This window comes from Pelodiscus sinensis, chromosome 24, assembly GCF_052426305.1.
Source record: "Pelodiscus sinensis isolate ZL-2025 chromosome 24, ASM5242630v1, whole genome shotgun sequence".
NCBI classification, from domain to species: domain Eukaryota; kingdom Metazoa; phylum Chordata; order Testudines; family Trionychidae; genus Pelodiscus; species Pelodiscus sinensis.
The window spans coordinates 16,305,585-16,326,741 of NC_143075.1; the positions used below are offsets into that span (position 1 = coordinate 16,305,585).

Here is a 21,157-nt window from a genome sequence, read left to right on the forward strand (position 1 = left end):
CCATTTACCACGATCATGGGAATTTCTATATCGTTGACCATTTTTAAATCAAGATGGGATGTTTTTCTAAAAGATCTGCTCCAGGAATTATTCCGAGGCAGTTCCCTGTCCTGCGTTAGACAGCGGATCAGAGAGATGTTCACAATGGCCTTTCCTCCTGACCTCTGAAAAACAAGAACCACCCCCTGGTTGCAACAGTGCCTGGAACACAGCAGGGTGACATTTACTGGGCATGTTCAAGAGGGCAAATATCACCTGACAACTCGTGCAGGTGAGGCGGCTTGCCTGGGACACATCAGAATGCTTGACAGAGGCCAGCTCCACCTGAGCGTTTGCATATTTTAACTCGGCAGGCTTGCCAGTCTTGTGACTTAAGCCTCCAGGGCCCTTAACAACCTAACCCCAGCTCCCCAGGGACCTATCAATGGGGCACTAACACCGAGATTGGCAGGACTCAAGCGAGAGTTTGCCAGCTTTCCGATTAGCGAGAACAAAGCCAGATCTTTTAATCTAATAACAATCCAATTACCACAGTGCAAACTCATATAACAGTGATCTACTCAGCGGGTCTGCCCAGCTGCAATGCAAAACTTCTTCCTCCTGGAGACAGACACACATCTGTGACATCTTTCCAAGAGCAAACCTCATAACGAGGGGTCAGATTCTGGAGTGAAACTTGAGTAACTTAGCCAAGGGGTTCTGAGTACAGGAGGGGCTCAGGGCTGTGGGAGGGGGCGTAGGAGGGGGTAGGCTCTGGGCTAGGGATGTGGGCTTTGGGGATGGGCTAGGAATGGGGGTGCAGGAGTGGGGGTTGGGGCTTAAGCATACCTGGGCAGGCTCCCTGCTGGGAAGAAAGGGAGAGGAGGGGCCCCTTTCCCTCCACTGCAGCAGCTCAGGGCTGGGGCTGGCCCTGGCAGCTTCCAGATTTGGGGAGAAGACCTCCCTCCCTGCTGCAAGGGGCTTAAATGGGAAATGGCACAGTTCTGTGAGAACTTAGGTATTGGGCCCTGGAATTTTAAATCGCCAATTCTCATCCCATTCTGGTCATTACAAAGCCTCACACGTGCTGCTTTTCCCTTTAGCATTTAACTAGCTGAGCCATACATGTACATGGAGGGCACTTTATTTCCAAGGGAACTGCACAGTAACAAGGATCCGAGGTCCCGAGTGGCAGGTAGGAGCCTAATTCCCATTAACTAAATGCCCCTTGGGGCTTGGGAAAAAAAAAATCGCCTCCTGAACCTTTCACCTCTCAGTAACAGGCTTAAAGGCTCTCCCCAGATCAGGAGTGACAAAAGTCAGATGGTTGGGGAGGGGGGGGGGGGGGGGGGGGGGGAGGGGAGACGCGCCTGTGTGTGATGAGCTTGGCAGGTCTCCATTCAATCACCCTCAGTCCAAGCACAACTAGCCCTAACTGGCAATTTTCCCCGCACACTCACGTGAGATCCCAGGATTGAGGTTGTCCCTCCATGGTGAGATTTTGGGATATGGGAGGGTGACACTGACACTGTTGCTGCCACCTGTGTTGTGGGTAAAAAAAGGGATGAGCCTGCGGTGCTGTTAATGTCTCCTGGTCCTCTCATTCTGACCTATGACCTGCCCCCCTACCCCTATTTTGGCATTCTTTGCTCCCCATGCTTGGTCAAGTCCTGGGTCGTGTGGCCCTCCCTTGCCTAAAGGGACAAGACTTCCATGGCTGCGCTGGGCTCTGCCCACCATCCCACAATTTAAAAAGGCCAGCATGCATCACCCAGCATAAACTCACTCTGCACAGATCAATAAAAGCCCCTTTGCTCTGTTCCGGCTGAGCAATAGGTTATGGGCAAGAGACTATTTGCTCAGGCCTCGGGCTGCTGTGTGGGCCGTCACCTCTCTCCCCCTTCGCGGTGCAGAGGTGGGTCTCCCGTATCACCCTTTGTTCTGTATGCATCCTGTGGTGCCTTAAACACACATGCTACAGCTCCCAAAGATTTTGGAGACTCAGCCCTAAGCCCCCCCTCCCGCCCCCGTAGAGGCTCCATTCAACTCCCAATCATCCTGAGGGATCCAGCCAAACTCTTGCACATGCAAAGCTAGAGCCAAAACTCATAACCCCCCTTTGTGGCCGTCACATCACGCTACTGTCCTGCTAATTAGCAGGCGTCAAGTAATTAGCCAGGAGCAAACTATTCTACCTGCTGCCTGACATCAAGTCAGATCTGCCATCACAACCTGCGCTTAGTCTGAAAACACCGTCTCTTTCCCTGGCTGAAAACAAACCAGGTCTCAGTGCAACAACAATTGTGTATGCGGTGCTGCAGGTGCAGGCATGGATCACATACAGATAAATGGAACTGTTTGCTAACCTGCTGTCTTTGGAGTCTCATTGGCAAGCATTGAGATCCCACTACTCTGTTCCTACACCGAACAAGCCAGGCAAGGCACTAATAGGAGAAGACAAGGTCGCCATCCGCAGGCAGCAATCCAGAAATTCAGAGTGAGTCACGGTACCATTCACCTCCACAAGGCGGTAGCTTGTTTAAACAGAACCCACCTCCCCAGTGATGGATGGTGTCCCCAGGACGCCAGGGGCGCTAGGCATCTTGGCAGAGGCATTCAATACCTTGCAGGATCAGGACCATAGATGTGGATGAAACCTGACTGTATATATATATATGTGTGTGTGTGTGTGTGTGTGTGTGTGTGTGTACACACACACACACACACACACACACACACACACACACAAGTGTGTTGCTTTCCTCTCCCCAATGCAGAGGTTCCCCCCCCCTCCCCCCCCCCAAAAAACCCAACCAACCAACAAAACACCAACCCATATCTGGAGAAAGTGGAGGCCCCATCTACCTTTAATCCAGCTGGTCCAGATACCAAAGCAGTGAAGCCACAAAAGAAGCATAAAAGCCTTCCCTGAATCCTGGTTACTTACTTGAATAACCATGCTGAAGCCTGCCTTTCCCTGGCTTCATTGCTCCTGGTTCTTGTGCTAGCTAGATGAAAGCTAGCATGGGTACATCTGCATGAGTTGCTATCACATCCTGCCTCTCCACTGCAATGACTGCAGGAGCATCACAACCTTGCCATGCAGCACCACAGACACAAGACATGTGCCTAGCTGGCCCGTGCACAGAAAGAGCTCTGCGGTCATCTCAAACATAAGCAGCAACCCCTACCAACTCCCATCTTCGTCTTGCATGCATCGCTGCGTCGGTGTCTAGCATGAAATGTTCTGCCAAGCCAAGTTAGAAGCATCATCTGCCAGGCTTCAGAAAGGGGCAGCCGCAGCACCACAACATCTCACAAAATTTCCAATGCCACAATTTCCTCTACCCCCCCAAAAGGCCTCAAGTCCAGTGCCACTTTTCCCAGCGACACACTACCAATGGTTTAAATCCAGGATACCACACTTGCTTTTATGCTCAGGATACTGAGGTACATGTGCTTGCTGAGCTCCATCTAAGGACTATGAAAGTCAGCAGAAAGACTCACATTGACTTTGAATTACACCCTTGGGCAAGTGAGGTAAAGAACTAGGAAATAGCTCAGTTTATTTCTCCCATTTAGGAGACTGAGCAAACCGACTGACACCGAGCACAACTGGCTGGTAACATTTATGCTTCACTCCTGAAAACTATATGGTGTTTACTGATGATACAGTCACAAAGTTCAACTTTGGGCATTTCAAATCGAGGCAGGGTAAGACTAGAGAGGAGACTAAAAGGCCTCTGCACCTGGCATAGGGGTGCAGTGTAGTCTGGAAGCAAAACGTTTCCTTTGCGAGAAGCAATTTTAAGAGCTCCAGAGGTAGGGTGATCGGACAGAGAAAGAGGCAACTCTATCTGCAACAGAGGAATCATGCAAAGCATCAATTAATTATTTGTACAATGGTGGATCCTAGAAAGGTACCTCCCACAGGGCCCGTACGAACAACTAGTGAGACAGCCGCACAGGGTTTATAATCTTAAAGATCAGTGGGATGAAATGGAAAGGGAAACATTAGCATGAAAGGGAAAGACTCTTGCTTTAGGTCACCCTTCAGGAGCAAAAAAATATATATATTACAGTCATAAAACGTGTAACACGCACTGCAATCTTTTGTATACGGCTTATTCATACTATACACATACTACCCAGCTCAGTATCCGTATGACCCATGCATTCTGCAGTCTTAGTTCTAGACTCTCAACACAGTTAAAAATGCAGTCTCTAGCCATGATATTCTGTTTCTGCTTCCTCAATGCACCCGTCAGAACAGACTCACTCGCATACGAGCATGTGCTGCATATTAATCACCTTCCCAATGCTTTATTTTCTAAAGATTTTGTAGGCAACATGGTTTCATACAGAGAGTTTGAGATTAGAAACACAGCGATGCGCCATTAACTCAGGGCAGCAAGGGGCAGGGGAAGACCCATGGCCGTGGGTGGATGTAGACTTAAAAGAATACACAATAAAAAGGACGGAGATTCAAGAGCTCTGGTACTAAAATTTGATTCTCGTTTGCAAGCTGAAGTTTTCCTCTTCCCCCACCTACTGGAAGCTAAAGTGGAGGGATATTTGCTCAGTAGAAAACTGCATGCGACGTGGATATAAATATCTGCCATTATTACTTTTTCTTGCATGCTTGAATCTCTTTGCACTCAAGGCTTATTTGGAAAAGCACCTGAGTAATCGTCACACCCTCCCCACCCCCTTTGTTTCTAGCAGGCATGTCAGGTCAGGAGGGGCACCAATAATTCCACAGGGGCAGGTTTCTGGAGCTCAAGTTGACAGGAAACAGCTGGTTTCTGGAGGCTCCTGGCCCTGAGGTTTGATGAAGAAGAGGAGAGCTCCCAGATGGAGGTGGGTGGAAGAGACACCAGGGACTATCACTCAGGGGCGTGACAGCGAGCTGGCATGTATCTGCAGCAATTCGTTACAAGAGAGGAGCTGGCAAGCCTGCCTTTGCCAGGGCTGCTGGAGAAACTGCTAGAGAGGAACCCATGGGCGGGGGGGGAGAGGGGAGGCACAGCCCAGATTCTTAATACCCTGCTCAGTGGAGTATAACCTGGAGTGTTGTGTAGTCAAAGTATTTATTGATCAAACCTCAGGAAGCCAGGCAAGGCGTCAAGACCCCTGTCGGAGAATTTTCAAGGGGGCTGCATGGTCCCTTACAGAGCCTTGTCCATGGCCACCACAGCAGGCTTGGTGCAGAGCTCCCTCTCCTCAAGGTAGAAGGGAAATATGTGGATCAGCCAAGATATTGTTGAACCTTAAAAAGTGATGTAGTTCGAACCTGGGGTGCAGGGTTGGGCTGGGTCCTTGCTACTCCACCCACACCCCAGTTAGTAAAACATGTGTGTGTGTGGGGGGGGGAGAAATCTGTGTGAAAAAGCCTCTAACAGAGGTCCCCTTATGGTCTTTTGGAACGGCAGGCAGCTGGGGGAGGAGGCCCAAGGGAGAGAGACCAAGACAGAGTTTGCAGGTTCTCCGAGGCAGACTCTGAACCTCGTTTCATCTATTACATTGCGGATGTTAAAGACAAGCCACTCGCTGAAACTTCAGACAAGATTTTGTCCCAAAACACCATCCCAGAAATACTGCAAGGAGGGGCTACACCAAATGCAGCAAATTCTGCAGTAGGTCCTCTTGTAAAAGTGTTATGTTTCTAGCTTTCTTCTAATAGTTACAAATGCTCTATACTCCCTCCCTACCAACACACCCTGACTCTGGCTACAGTACGGTTAATGCTCCACTGTAGAGAACAAAGAGGCAGGAAACCTGACATCTTTCCCTTTATAATTTGTTCCCATTTTATGAGCTGGGGAGTAAACAAATTCAAACAGAGTTCCCCTTTAGTGCCCAGCCTCTTGAAACGACTGCTACCTACTCAGCACAAAATGTCCTATTTGAAGTTTAGCAAGAACCGAAGATGGCAGAGTTTGCATTCAGCGTTTCCAAAGAGTATCCAGGTTCAAACACTGGCACAAAAACTCAGTCATCTTTGTTCCCCAACACTCTGCAACAGATTTTCAGAGGACCCGTTTCACAGAAGGGTGTATATATATGAAAAGAAAAACAGGTAACTGGACACAGAGAGACTTGCATACCATTGGGAATCACTGCGGAATGGGTACGTATTCAAGGGCTTAAGAGATAGGGATTCTATCAACACAGGTCACGTTTTTTCCTTGCCAATCATAGCTGTGTCCTTTAAGGTTTTTTTTCCTATTTTTCAAGCTGTTTATGAGAAATAAGAATACAAATGTTTAAACCACTTCCCTCAGAAACAAACTGCCCCCAAATGTGTCTACCAGATAGGAGCAATTGTCCCAGATTCCAAAGTACCAGCTCCCTACATCACTCTGTTATGAAACAAAGAGCCCAAACCAGCAGTTTTTACTGTGGTGTGAAGTCCCAGTGACCTAGTGGTTACTTTTTAGCACAGGACCTAGAAACCTGCTGATCAAGTGTGGCTCCCAATAGGGACATCAGAGGAGAGAATCAGGTCCGTACTCTCTGATGTTGCCGATTGTTTCAAGGACTGTGCAGTGCCACATTTCTTTTTCCCTCTCATGGAGGCTGGACATTCGTTCTCTCCTTCCCCGCTTCTAGTTCAGATTAATGAGTTATCGCCTGGAGGCCAGCTCTACGCTGGGAGAGAAAGTCTAAGATACGCAACACCAGCGACGTGAATATTCTCCTGTTGACTTCCCTTACTTCTCAGTGACGCGGGCTCCGTCAGCAACCGATTTAACAGGTCCTGGCTAGACCTGCTAAATTCAACCCTGGAAGATTGATCTCCAGAGTGTCGATCTCCGGGTAAGTCTAGACAAGGCCTTTGTGAGAAACGGAGGTTTTGCTCATTGTGGCATTGCAACAGAGGGGTGTATCCAATGATTTCCAGCAGACAAACAGGAGGAGCTCTGCAGCACCCATCCAGGAGAAGGGGATCCCTGATCCCTGCAGGACAACGAGAGGGAATGCCTGTATTGCAGCTGACCTCAAGGATGCTGCTAGAAAGGCAGAACAGTGAATAAATACGCAAACTGCTGGCTTTTCATACTGCGGCCCCAGAAACTGGGGGGGGGGGGGGGGGGGGGAAATCAACAGAAGGGAGCCCAATGGAACTGCACAAATTGGAGAGGGCAGGTCACATTTCCAAACTGATGCAATATTGTAAACCCGAGACAGGTGGGGGTGGAGAACAGAAAGCGCCACAGATGCCGCCAACCATGTACATGAACATCTGCATTAGGCAGGAAAAGGAGCAGACTGATGTGAGCCAGCAGCCAAGGAGGGCAGCCCATGGTATCCCACACAGCAGTGGATGGAGGTTTAAAGCTGGGATGAACCCCTGAGATACGTATCGCAGCTCTGCCCAGCTGGCAATTGGTCCAGAAGTCTTAGAAGCTGAACTGCACCTTACACAGCCAGGACCCCTCCTGGCTTCAACGGTGAGACACAAGATGCTACTCGATGTGAGACAGGACATGGCAATCCAGCACCCTAGCAGCCAGCTGTGCCAGAGGCAGATTGCTGGTACCTCCAGCTGTCCATCCACCAGAAGGCACTGCAAGTGCAGCAGGAAGGACGGTGGTGAAGGAAAACTGAGGGGGGGGGGGAGAAGGAGTGTGAACTGCACTTTTTCAAAAGTGAGTTCACAGGTATGGGATGATGTGCACAAGAAGCGGGAGACTCTATAGGGGAGGAGCAGGAAGGATGAATGAGAAAGGAAAAGTGAACTGTCCCCATTGCCTCAGTGGTAGCAGGAAGGAAATGAGAGCACGACCCTATTTTGGTGGTGCTAATCCTTAGATGCTTTCAGACAAGGGCTGGACAGACAGGATCAGACAGGTGGATAGAGTTGCCAGATGGTTTCTGAAAAAATACCGAAAAAGAGACCCCCGAGAGTTGTTAGGCAAAAAAAATAAAAATAAAAATAAATTTAAAAAAGTGTGGCCCCTTTAAGAACTGCTTTTGAGGCTTTTTGGCCCTAACAGGCTGCCTCCCTGCGCCAGGCCGGACAGCTCCCCTGCGGAACCCGGTAAGCACCCGAGATTTTTGCCTCCTGGCTGGGGGAAAAAAAACAAACCTCAAGAGATACTGGACATTTCAGGTGTCTGGTATTTTCTGAATTTTTTACACCCGTCAGGAGGTGAAAATACCGGACTGTCTGGTTCAATGCGGGTCACCTGGCAACCCTACCAGTGGACCATCCAGACCTGAGTCCGGCTTCCAGCAGTGGCCCACACCAGTTGCATCAGAGAAAGTTACCAACAGACACCCAGGAGAGAAAGTGGCATCATCTTTCCCTCCATGAGGGTCTCATCCCAACACTGAATAGTCAGAGATTGGCTTAAACTCGGAACCAGGAGGCTTTTAAAAAGAGCCTGGAAGATGTATGAAAGACACAACTTTTATAACTCTGGATTTACTTGCTAGCCCTAGACATATCCATTCCCTGCTCAAATGTCACTAAAAGCCTCAGTACCAGAGGAGGGTAAACAGATCAGAAGGATTTGCCACTCAGTGTTATTTACAATCTGGAGAACAAGAGCATAAATACGCCAGCAAAAGCCCACTGAAGATTTTTAGCTGTCTGTCTTTCTAAAGCATCTCGGAAGCCAGCGTCACGTGGTACAGCACACATGCTGAGTTAGTACTTCAACTTGGAGGGATGTATATTGAGAAGAGGGTGGGGGAAGGGGACACATTGCCTTATTCTCCATCCCAAATGGGTAGCTGCGTCAGGAAGGCAAAATGGTTCGCATACTTTAAATGTTTCCCTTACGAAAACTGGCTAGGACGGGCTCTGTAAATTATTTAGCAATAAAATCACTAACTAGGAACAGTTGGACTTCGGACGAGGGATTTCATTAAAGTCCAAAGTGCTCTTTGAATTCCTAGCAAAACTATCATAAACAGGCGTCCAAGGGCAACCTGACACCTTGTGATACTCTGCCAATGCTATGCTACAGTTTCTCAGGGGCGTGAATTAAGCTTCTAACTTCCAGCATTTGGGATCATTCAAGAGAACACAAGTAGCAGTCATCCATATCCAAATATGCGGCAATCAAAGCCGTCATCTGGAAGTTGATCCCTGGGTGGGCGCCACGGGAAAAAACAGCTTGTGTCTAGTGAATTTTCCCACACTCTGGTTACTGAAAAATTTCCAAAAAGAGGGGCTGGAAGAACACTGAGAAGAACAAATCAGTCATCTTGAAAATTCACCACTATATTTTAAAAGTCGCCAAATATTTTAGGGCCAAACTTAGACCAGATGATATATTTTATAATCTATCAGGTGAATTTAAGATTTGAACCAATATTCAAGAGGAGACGAAGGGAGGATATGATACAGGTCTATAAAATCATGACTGGTGTGAAAAAAGTGAATAAGGAAAAGTTATTTACTTATTCCCACAATATAAGAACTAGGGGTCGCCAAATGAAATTAATAGGCAGCAGGTTTATAACAAACGAAAGAAAGTTTTTCTTCACTCTGCTCAGTCAACCTGTGGAACTCCTTGCCAGAGGATGTGGTGAAGGCTAGAACTTTAACAGGGTTCAAAAAAAAAAAAAAGAGCTAGATATATTCATGGAGGTTAGGTCCTTCAATGGCTATTAGACAGGATGGGTAGGAATGGTGTCCCTAGCCTCTGTTTCTCTGGAAGTGGTGACGGGAGGGATCACACAAGCATTACCTGTTGCGTTCCCTCCCTTTGGGGCACCTGGTATTGGCCACTGTCGGCAGACAGGACAGTGGGCTGGCTAGAGCATTGGTCTGACCCAGTATGGCCGTTCTTATTTCTTATCTCAGCCAATGAACCCAGTGTAAGGGCCCTGATTTTCTTCAGCCAGCAGTGGATCAGACATTTAGTGCTCATTAACGAGTTGACCTGGAGCTGGTTTACACACAAACTTGCACTTATCTACTATATATTTGAAAGGGTTTGTCTATCTGTGAGTGTCTGTCTGTTCAAGAACTTCTCCTAAACAGTGAGAGCTAGGACCATCAACTTTGATATGCAGTTTCCTCTTGCCATAACTTAAAGGTCAAAAACATACAGAAAAGAGAGAGAGAGAAAATCACCAGGGAGTTGCAGGAGGCTGGCTGGGGGCATGCCCACTACATGTGGGACTGTTCCAGCCCCAAGCGTCCCACCCCTGGGTGCCCTTTAGGGAGGGGGCTGAGGCAGGAGTCATGCAAGAACATTGCTGGTTGTTTCCCTTTGTCAGGGAGTGAGGGGAAAATGCAGACTTCGCTGCATTCCTCACTCTGGCTAGGTAGCATAGGGGGGCAAATGAACCTGGACTTGCAGTGGCCATGGAGAGGTGCTTCTCATCTGGTCCTAAGGTATTACAGTGAGAGAGGGCTGGGGTAGTCCTCTCTCCCCAGGGCAGCCTGCATAATGAACCCCCCCATTCCCAATCCCACCCCAAAGCAATAATTTAAATGAAGAATGTACATTTTCAGTTTCTCTTTAAAAAATTGAGTTAAGGACCTGAGCAACACCACGTAGATCTTTCTAGATTAACAAAATAAATTGGATTCTTAAAAAGTTGATTTGTTATCCAAAATCAGCTCAATTGTCTTAGTTTAGCCACTTTCATTCCCAAATGTTTCTCCACATACAGGCAGGCTCCAAAACTGCTACATCAGCAGCTTGAATTCACACTTTTGAAACTCTGGCACAAGTGGAGACCATCCCATGTAAGGCAGGTCTGGCTAGAGTCAGCATATCATAGGCTGACCTACTAGAGACATTGTTTTTCTGGCGTTTGTTTCCCTAGCTGGTCCCTCTGGCAACCAGCTTTTCCATCACAAATAGCCACCAACGACGGAAACACAGTAGACAAAATGACCTTAAAACACAGAGCTTTTTCCTCTAGTAACAATTATGGTGAAATTGCTTTTCTTTTTGGAATAGCTGGTAATTTTATGGGGTACTTAGAACAAGAGCTATTCTTAGTTATTCCTTGGAAAATGATTGATTAGCGCACAAAAAAGAAACCCAAGAGAACCAGCTCTCATTAAAACAGAAGCTGTTCTCTAAGCTACGTATTATTTCTCCTCTACCACAGAGAAACATTTAAACTTTGGCATTTCTGTGGCAGACACTGAGGGTTTTCAGTTGGGGAAAATACCAACACAGCTTTCATTGCCAGCTAGAATTAGAGACGGGCTCTGTGACAACACGCTAAAAGCTGGGAACAAGGTATACTGTCCAATAAAAGTTACCAGAATGAAGTCAGTCTCAGGTGGTGTCTGGTAAGGTAAGACCTGAAGACCCTTCTAAGACCAGATTCCGTAGCTTACTGGTATGTATGGCATGTGCCTGCTTTTTGTTTCTTTTTCTCATGTTTGTACGGGCTTCTTTCCCTTCTTGTTTGATTTGGCCTTGTATCTCGGGGGCCTGAGTCTCCATCCCATTATGCCAGTTTTAATCAGCAAGCTAAACCAGCTTAACATTGGAGCAATGGAAGAGAGAATCGAGCTCCTCGATCTTTGTGATGGTCTTGGACCTCAACAGCTGTATGTCCCAAACCCACGCAGGTAGGTGGGATTCACTTCAGGTGTTTGGTTTGGCCAGTTTCTTGATCTCTGAATGGAAAATAGAGAGGACAGGTTATGGATTCAAAGTGATCTGGATCGCCTGGTATACCGGGTATAAAGTATTTTAATACAGCTAAATCTATGCCCACATCTAGGAGCAAAGAACGCAGGCTACTCTTATAGGATGGCAGATTCTATTCTGCAAAGCAGTGACTCTGAAAAAGATTCTGGGGATCATCAGCTGAACAGGAGTTCCCAGTGCAATGCCAGAAAAAGCTAATGTGATGTAAACACAGGGGAATCTCAAGTAGGAGTAGAAAGATTATTTTACTTTATATCTGGCAATGGTGCGACACGGTGTCCATTCTGGTGTCCAAAATTTATGAAGGATGTTGATAAGGATTCAGCAAAGATCCATAAGAACGATTAAAGGATTAGAAAACATGCCTTGTAGTGACAGCCTCAAAGAACTCTTTATCTTAACAAAGAGAAGGTTAAAGGTGACTTGTCTTCAATCTATATGTAGAGCTGCACTGGGAAGCAATATTTAGTACAATGGTAAAACGTAGTCAGTGGGAGCTGCAAGCAACTGTACCTGCGGATGCTCAGGTAAATAAAGCACCTGGTGACCCAGCACTGGAAAACCCTGGAGAACCTCATCCGGTCTGCGGCCACTTATTATCCACCCCTCATCTAGATGCTGCTGCTGGTCATTTCTGGCCAACAATCCCTGGTTTAAACAAGCCCTGAGTGTATGGAGAGGTCAGTTATCCCCTCTGCTCAATGCTCCTTTTGTATTTCAATAAAATCTACATTAACATGCTCTACTCTCTTTCAATGCTTCCCCCCCTCCCCTTAGTAAACATTTTCACGTACTACTGATCAGTCAGTGCTGTGCCAGGCAGGCCACTGACAGAATTAATTGAGTTTTAATAAATCACAGGCTGGCAAGGATTCATTGATCAAAATTATACAAACTGGTAAATGGTTTCAGTTATTTTTACCAAAGCATTTTTCCATTTCACCTCCCAGAAGCAACACACGTTTGTAATTGGCTCCCAACAAGTTTCCATCGCATGATGACTGTAATCACAGGCTAACAGATTGTACAGAGCAGCGTGACTTTTATTTGCATGAAGCACATTAGAAGAATAACTAGACTTTAGAGAAAGGATTTTTTTTGCCTTTAAAACCAGTGAAGAAAAGTATTGCTCCACCAAATCGAGATGATCACTTACGCCTTCCATTCCCTGTTGAGCCTTACACGTGTGGCCTACGGACCTCAAATTCGGCTGTTAAATCTCTATTGAGGTACCTCAATGACTCACTTTTCAAAAAGATGCTGAGCACCCAACAGCTGCCATTTGTGCTGTCCTGTCTGTAGGATGATTTGGGATGGCTGCCCCAGGGCCCCGTGTTTTAGGGGACCCTGAGACCATCGCCTCAACCCTCATATGGACAGGCCCCGGGGAATTACTTGTGGGGAGGGGCCAGATGTGTAGTGGCAGCAGGGGTCACCTTCCTACCCCCCGGCACTCACCACGACAGTGGAAACTGGAGCAAGCCAGCCACCTGCGTCACTCCACTGTGCCATCCCAGAGAACCAGCTGTGCTCAGCTTCACCGTGGCAGTGGGAAGCAGAACGCTGCGGCCCTAAGGCACTCTGCTTCCCACTGCCATGGAGAAGTAGGGAACGGTGGGCTGGAAAAGGGCAGCGGGGTGGAGTGGAGCAGGCTGCTAGGTCGCTCCAGCTCCCACCACCACAGTGAGTGACCCCGCCCTAGGGTTGTCAGATGGTTTAACAAAAAAATACTGAACACTCTTCCCCCCACCCCCGCAAAAAAACAAAAAAAAAAACCAAAACAACCCCCCTGCCCAGTTTCCCCTTTCAAGAGCAAAGAGAACATTGTCCTTTTAAGGTGGCCATTTTGAAGTCTGCTGAGGACGCTTCATCCTTCCCCTACCCCAGCCAGGAAAAACAGAAAATACCGAACATTTCACATCTGGTATTTCCAGAATTTTTTTTTACTAGACAGAAGGCCCAAATACTGGGCTGTCCGGTTCAATATCAGACACTTGGCAACCCTACTGACCCCTGCTGCCGCCATGTGCCAGGCCCTGTAATCCCCCAGTTCGTGTTATTTGGGGGATTGGGTGGGAAGAGTTGAAGGTGGAGCAGAAGTGGAACCTGTGGTGTGTGGGGGGGTTGACATGGACCCTGTGCCTAGAGTACTTGGGGGGGGTTGCCCCCAGGCCCTGCACCCCCTCTAGGGATAACTCTGGCTGCCAGTGATCTCTATGGGAGATGCTGGGAACTTGGGACTTTTGAGATGCAAAACGAATGATTTAGAAGCCTAAATTTAAGCTTTGCCAAGGAACCCATTATCAGACAGTATCTTCTAATAGCATCAATGTAGGCAGTGGGTTATAAAACACACATCCACTTTCCTCTTCGCTTCCCAAATGGTCCCATTTCACTATATGATGGAGTGTCACAACGAGTGTTTACAACAAAATCTGAGCTTTTCATGGAACAGCAAAGAGTTTCTCCCACTCTGAATGAAAACTTTACAGGCCCCAAAGCTTTTTCCGTGCAATCTGGCTGTTCCCCCAGTCTCCTCCCCTTTCACACGGTTAAAATAGGTTCTACGTGCTCTGCAACAGCAATCCCTTCCCTCTCCAGGCACTTGAACAGGGCCGACCGCAATGGGTCCTCAATCACGATTGACAATGAGACAAAAATAAATCATCATCATGAGAGTTTTGCATCTTTTCTTAGACATCCTGCGGTGTATAAAAAAGGAACTTCAAGGCAGCAATGAAGGCCAGATTTATGGGCTCAATTCAGAAGCCGGTACATCAATGGACGGACTCCCACTGACATCAGTGGGTTTGGGATCTGGGATTATATAACTAGGGTTCTAACTTGAAACCAAACTGGGGGAACACTAAGATTTAACTTATTTTGTATAAAGACTTCCCCTGCACTGTGCCCCGTAACATACTTCAGGGAGTTGCTAGTTCACTGAAGATGAAGCATAAATGAATCATATTGTGATATCATAAATACCACTGAACCTGCCTACCTGCCCTCTGGGGACGCCCCACTACCCTGTCCTGCTGGGGCAGAATCTCTGGTCTCCCTCAGCAAAGGCATGGAGTTGGGGTAACAGCCCCCCACGCAGAGCAACACAGACACAACCAGCTCAGCTCTGTGAGCGCTCAGTTGTAAGTTGCACCCAGGACCACAGCCCCAAGGAGGACCAAACCCTCAAATAAATTCATCTTACTCTGGATAGAAGTTTTACACAGAGAAAGCTCACATCAACGCAAGAGAGATGCACAGTGGTTGCTCCTTCCTCGGATAACACTTATTTACACTGGGCTGGATAATCAACAAAAGTGTTTTTATGAAACACAAAAAAACGTAGAATTTAAGTGACTGCAAGTGAAACTCACAGATCAAATTAAGTCACTAAGCCAATACAAACAAAAACACTCCAGTTAATCCTAGAACACTCAAACTTGTACATGCAAATTCTTACCCTAACAGTTGTTCTACTCATCTCTTTCACAAGCTAGGCAGCCTCCTAGCTTGGGCCCGATCCTTCCCTCTGTTCAGTCTTAGATGTTTCCAGCAGTCATCTTGGGTGGTAAGTGCAGGTCTCTTGATGTTTAGCCACTCCTACTATTGTTTGCCCCTCCCCCCCTTTATATTGCTTTTCCCCAAGGCAGGAATTCTGTGCGCTCAGTTCAAATTTCCTTCACCTTAAGTGGAGAAATACAAGCTCCAAAATGGGTTCCACCTTCAGGCGGCCTGGCCACAAGTCCTGGCATCACCAACCATAATCCAAGCTTACAGGAAAAACAAAACCATTCTCAGATTGTTACCTTGAGCACTGGACCATTGTTTCTGGAGTATCATTAATGGTGAGTGATCCCTGTAAGCTGAGTGTGTGGGCAGCTGCCCAGGAGTGATCCAAATGCCACCAGGCTGATTAGCAGAGCATTCACAGCACCCACAGCTGGCAGCATGAGTTTCTGCTGATGGTGCACATCTGCACATGCCTTGGTGCAAATAAAAAATATATTCCACACATGGATGGAAAAAAAAAATAGAGGGAACATTGGTAATGGCCCCCCTTAGCATATTTAAAATTATAAACAGACCTATTCTTCATATTTCTAACTTCACATACAGGGACAATACACTCACAAAAATAGAGTGTACACATTCAGCAGATGGTAACTTTAAAAATGGTATCTTACGTGTCACATTTTGCCTAAAGCAACTTCATGTTATGCACATTCATATTAATAAGCCACTTGTCACAAAGTGGGGTAGGAGGGGGTGGGGTGGGAAGGGAGTGACAGGATTTTCATAAAGTGATCCAGGAATTGGAAGATACTTGCTTTACGAAAAACGAAGGAAGATGTTCAACCAGCATAGCTAGCGTTTCCTTCTGTGCAGACCACCTCGCCCACTGTCTCCTGCTACCAGTCAAGCTGCTTCTCTCCCCATTCTGTGACCACCTCATTTCAAAACTGGGAGTAAGTGGACTTTTCACACCTGCAGTGTGGCTCTTGGTGATGCTGATCACTCCGTCAGCAATTCAAGAAAGAGGGGAGCATGCACTGAGGGCACATCAATGATGACACCTCAGGCTGTGGCTGGCTACAACACGGAGCATGCCATGGTATGCGCTGGGAATTAATAAGATCACACTTTCCAATAAACCAATGTGGGACAATTCCAATATGAGCAGCAGATTTTAAAGGGCTTTACCCTTTGCATTCTTCTCTTTCACTTGGTTCTTCTTCCCAAAGGGTTCAACACAGAGGGAAACTGAGTGGAATAATTATTCTGCAACAAAGTGTCCACACAGGAGAGTTAAAGCGGCATAGCTACAGTAGAATAATTATTCAGCTAGCACTATGCCAGTCAATTTCCCCTTAAAGACAAGCCCCTAGTTTAATGGCAGTTCATGCTTCAACTCCTGAAAATATTAGCAATAGCTAGCTACGGAATTAATGCACATATAAGATTTCTAGATCAAACGATGAAGGCTACAATACACTTTGAAATAATTAACAGCTAACTATATATTGGTTTCCCAAGCATCGTGTGGCGGATTCCATGTATTTTAGGCTTTAAGACCGGATTCGTGATTATAGATTTATCTATGTAAATCATGGAATACCATTTTTAAAAGATGTGAATTTAAAAAAAGGGCAGTTAGGGCTAGGGACATGAAAGGTTAACGGATTAGCATCATCCTTAATGAGTGATGCTTACTGGTTCTGGTTAACCATTAACCGGTGGGGGGAGAAGGGGGAGCGGCTTCCCACCAGTCGCAAGCAGGGGGCTGCTCCCAACATCAAGAGTAGCTAGCGATGAGTCTGGGTACCCTGCAGGCAGGGGCTGCTCTGGCCAAGTTGGAACAGCCTCTGCTTGGGGTAGGGAGGTGGCCTTCCAGCCCAGCCTCTCCGCCCATGTCCCCTTTAATCGGTTAACCGGTTAAACATAATGCCTGTACAGAACTAGGATTCTATTTTCAGCAATTTACCTAAGAAGACGGTCTACAGAACACTCACTCTGAACTAGGGATGTTAAAGGTGGGTAATTGGGTAACCCGGGAGCGGGATAGGAGCCTGCATGTAACCGTGTAAACAGATATCCTATTACAACCCTACTCTGTACTGGGAACTCAGGCTCTAATTTGCATTTTCATATCTTTTTTTGTAAGTTACTGATAAGATGTATGTGCTTTTAAGTCAGATATCAGGAAAAGCTTTGTAATTGCAAGGGGAGTGGTGCTCTGGAATAGGCTTCTAAGGGTGGTTGTGGAATCCCGGTCATGGGAGAGTTTTAAGATCAGGTTGAACAAACACCTGACAGCGACGATGGTCTAAGTCAGGGGGAGGAGGGGAAGCAGGGAACCTATGGCTGCGGGGGGGGGGGGGGGGGGAAGAGGAGAAGAGGGGGCAGATGCAGCCCCCGGCTTGCTTGGATCTGGCCCCAAGGTTCAGGGCTCTCCCCACAACATTGGATTGCTAGCACTCCAGCCTGTGCCCCATCCCTCATGCAGACCCTATACCCCAACTCCACTTCTGCAGCCTCCCTCCTGCCCAGACCCCATGTCCCAAGCCTGCTTCCCGGCAGCCCCTTCCCACACACTGAACTCCTCATTTTTGGCCCCACCCCAAAGCATAGGGGGATTCCACAAAAATCTATTAGTCCCCCCCCGCCCCACAGGCTCTCGTCGGGGAGAGGAATGTGGGTTTTGTTTTTGTTCTTCTCACTTTTGCACAGCCCCCGACTGATTTTTTTTTTATGGGTCAGCGGCTCCCAACCCAAAAAAGGTTCCCCGCCCCTGGACTGGGTATATCTGGTTCTGCTTCAGCACAGAGGGCAGGAGCAGATGACCTTGTGAGGTCTGTCCAGCCTTACATTTCTATGATTCGCTGACCAAGATAGGGCACCTGAATGAACCAACCAACCATTTCACCCAGCAGACCTTCCAAATAACGGGTCTGATCCTGAGAAGTGTTCAGCATCCTTAACTTCCATTGGTTTGAAAAAGCAAAACAAGAGTATTCCTCAAGGACCATCACTGAACTCATAGGGCAAATATCATGGCTTCAATTCAGCCATGCTTGTGGATTAAAGATGGCAAGATGTAGTCCAGGGCTTCAAAAAGTCCACATCAAGCCTCATTCAAATGAGCGGCTGTGGGGTAGCAAAGGCATTACATCGATTGGTGGGTAAATCACTGACATTCAGTGGTCGTTCATCTGGATCCAGTATATCTGATCCTTCAGGGTCACTCATTACATCATGTCTGTTGAAAACATGCTCTGGAAGGGCCTGTCTACACTAGGAAACTATTTTGAAAACTAAAATTGATTTAATTACTCCTGAAAGAAAAAAATGGAAATAGCATGTCCTCACTACATGGGAGAAGGAAATACAGAAAGCCTACGTCTAGACTGGCATGATTTTCCGGAAATGCTTTTAATGGAAAAGTTTTCCGTTAAAAGCATTTTCGGAAAAGAGCGTCTAGATTGGCACGGACGCTTCTCTGCAAAAGCACTATTTGCGGAAAAGCATCCGTGGCCAATCTAGACGTGCTTTTGCACAAAAAAGCCCCGATCGCCATTTTCGCGATCGGGGCTTTTTTGCGCAAAACAAATCTCAACTGTCTACACTGGCCCTTTTGCGCAAAAGGGACTTTTGCCTGAACGGGAGCAGCATAGTATTTCCGCAAAAAGCACTGATTTCTTACAGTATGAAGTCAGTGCTTTTTCAGAAATTCAAGCGGCCAGTGTAAACAGCTGGCAAGTTTTTCCAGAAAAGCAGCTGATTTTCAGGAAAAACTGGCCAGTTTAGACACAGCCAAAATGCTTATTCCCCCCCCCCCCCCAATTTTTCATCCAAATTTTGAAATTCATTCAGACAGCTCTGATTTGTAATTCTGAACAATAAAGTTTGAAAAATAAACCCCCTTAAAGGTTGTGCTTGTTCATGTGTCACTCAGAAAGGTGATTTTTTAAATTAAAAATGTAAAATGTTCTGTGAGCAGCTGCAGGCTTCGTGTAAGACTCATCTAATCAGGAACCATAAATAATGCCGGTTGACTTCTGCAACCGAAACCCAAGCAATAGATCAATTTCACCATGCCAGCTGACTTCAGTAGGAATTGGTTGAAGCCACCTACCCATAGAGTTCGGTGACCAAATTTAAAATAATCTATAATTTTCAGAGTCCAAATTACTGGTTGCGTGTTTCGCAATGGAATCTCACACACACAGTCAAATGAACTCTACAGAGAAGGTGTAAAAAATCTTTATTGCATCAAGCAATTTGCTACTGTAAGGAACATTTTGTTTATTGAGGAGGAGGAATATATAGCCTAATTGATCATGCCAAAGATGCTGATGAAGACATTCCTCCATTCCTGCTGGAGTTGTTTGTTTAAAATGTTCTCATCTGGCTGAAAAATCCCGTTCACACAAAGAAAGCAGAGGCAGTGAAGCAGACAATAACCATGAAAAAAAAAAATGCCTGTGAAGTGCTACATAAAAGATGTGATAGGTCAGTTTATAGCGTTACTATTTTGTCATGACCGCATTACACAGTGCCATGAGTACGCTCTGCTTGTCTCTCCTAGACAAGTGGCAATAAAGTTTTTATAGCATCCAACTCTGTCATGTATTCAGTTTATGCCATTTATATCCAATTAGACAATTTGTTAATAGGTTTCCTTTGTTCTGATTTAGTCTCACTTGGATTTTAAGGAAATTATTAATTAGCCTCTCCAAGCTTCCATTTCCCTATCTGTAAAATGGGGTAATAATAGTGACCTGTCAGTGTTGTGGTGAGGCTTAATTAACGTTTGTAAAACATACTGAGGTCTGGCCTACACTAAAGTTAGCTGCAGTGTTATTGAAGCAGAGTTGATCCAGGATATTAGAGTCATGGTGCAGGAGGTAATCTCTTTTATGCTGGACCAATAAAAGCTATTATTTCACCCACTTTGCATTTCTACAAAATTAGGTCTTTGAACTACATCACTCAAGGCCATGAAAAATATGTCTTGTGCAATGTAGTTAAACCAACGTAAGCCCCTAAACTGATCCCATTAGGTCAACAAACTGGCTACCACCTGTAGATGGAAGAACCCCTTTCATCGCTGTAGTGTCTACACTTGTAGTATCTATAGCTTAGCACTGCAGCTGTGCCACTGTAGAGTATCTAGTGTAGACATATCCTGAGATCACTCAATGGAATGCACTATTATGTTTATTTAAGTCTTATCTTCACTATTGGGGAGATCGATGCTTTTGCAATTGATCAGGTGTCAATTTAGTGGGTCTAGTGAAGACCAGCTAAACCAACAGCATAACATTCTCTGGTCAACCCCAGTACTCCAGGTTCCAAAGAAGGGTAAAGGTAAATCACCCGAGAACATCTCCCAGTGCAGCAAGTCAACCTAAGCTACGTTAATTCCATTTAAGTTACTCACGGAGCTGGAGAAGCGTGATTTAGGTCAACTTATCCTGGCAGCAAAGACAAGCCCGAAGACTAATCAAAATGTTCCTAAAACATCAAATTCATACTTTTTTGGCCAGCCCACCAAAGAGCCTGATCCAAACATGCCCAGAAATCTTGGAGAAGTTTCTCTTTGCACCTTGCACTTGAGCCATTTCCAGTTTTGATGCAAAACCCATAAATCTCCATAGATTGGCCTGACCCAGGACACAGTGTGATTATCTAAGGCAACTCAAAGCCACACATTTTTCACATGGTTTCAAGTGCATGCACAGATGCAGTTTCGTGACCACTTCTGTCATGTAAGACAGACAAAAACAAAACAGGGATATAAGCTGCATTGGGTACACAGGCATTCCAATAAAGACCCAGAAGAGAGACCAAATTAACAGGACAGTGATTAGTCTGCTAAGGGCAAAGGTTATAGCTCTTGCAGAAGAGGTTTAACAAGCTAGTCCTGGTGAGCAGCTTGTGGTATTTATGAGACAGACAGAGAAAAACAACCAGAGACCATTAAATAGAAAAACAAACAATGTTTTCTCGAAATAGAGCAAGGAGACACACAAGCG

General features: G+C 46.3%; 1 protein-coding gene across 7 annotated transcripts in view; it reads right to left on the minus strand.

Moving 5' to 3' along the window:
• Positions 1 to 21,157, minus strand: part of KAZN (kazrin, periplakin interacting protein) — an 844,711-nt gene that overhangs the window by 171,195 nt on the left and 652,359 nt on the right. Inside the window, exon 2 of one of the 7 annotated variants that reach the window (XM_075906500.2) lies at positions 1,440 to 1,520. The exons of the other annotated variants lie outside the window; for them this stretch is intronic. Coding sequence (XP_075762615.2) covers positions 1,440 to 1,520 — 81 coding nt within the window. The remainder of the gene's footprint in view (positions 1 to 1,439; positions 1,521 to 21,157) is intronic. 7 annotated transcript variants of the gene reach the window in all.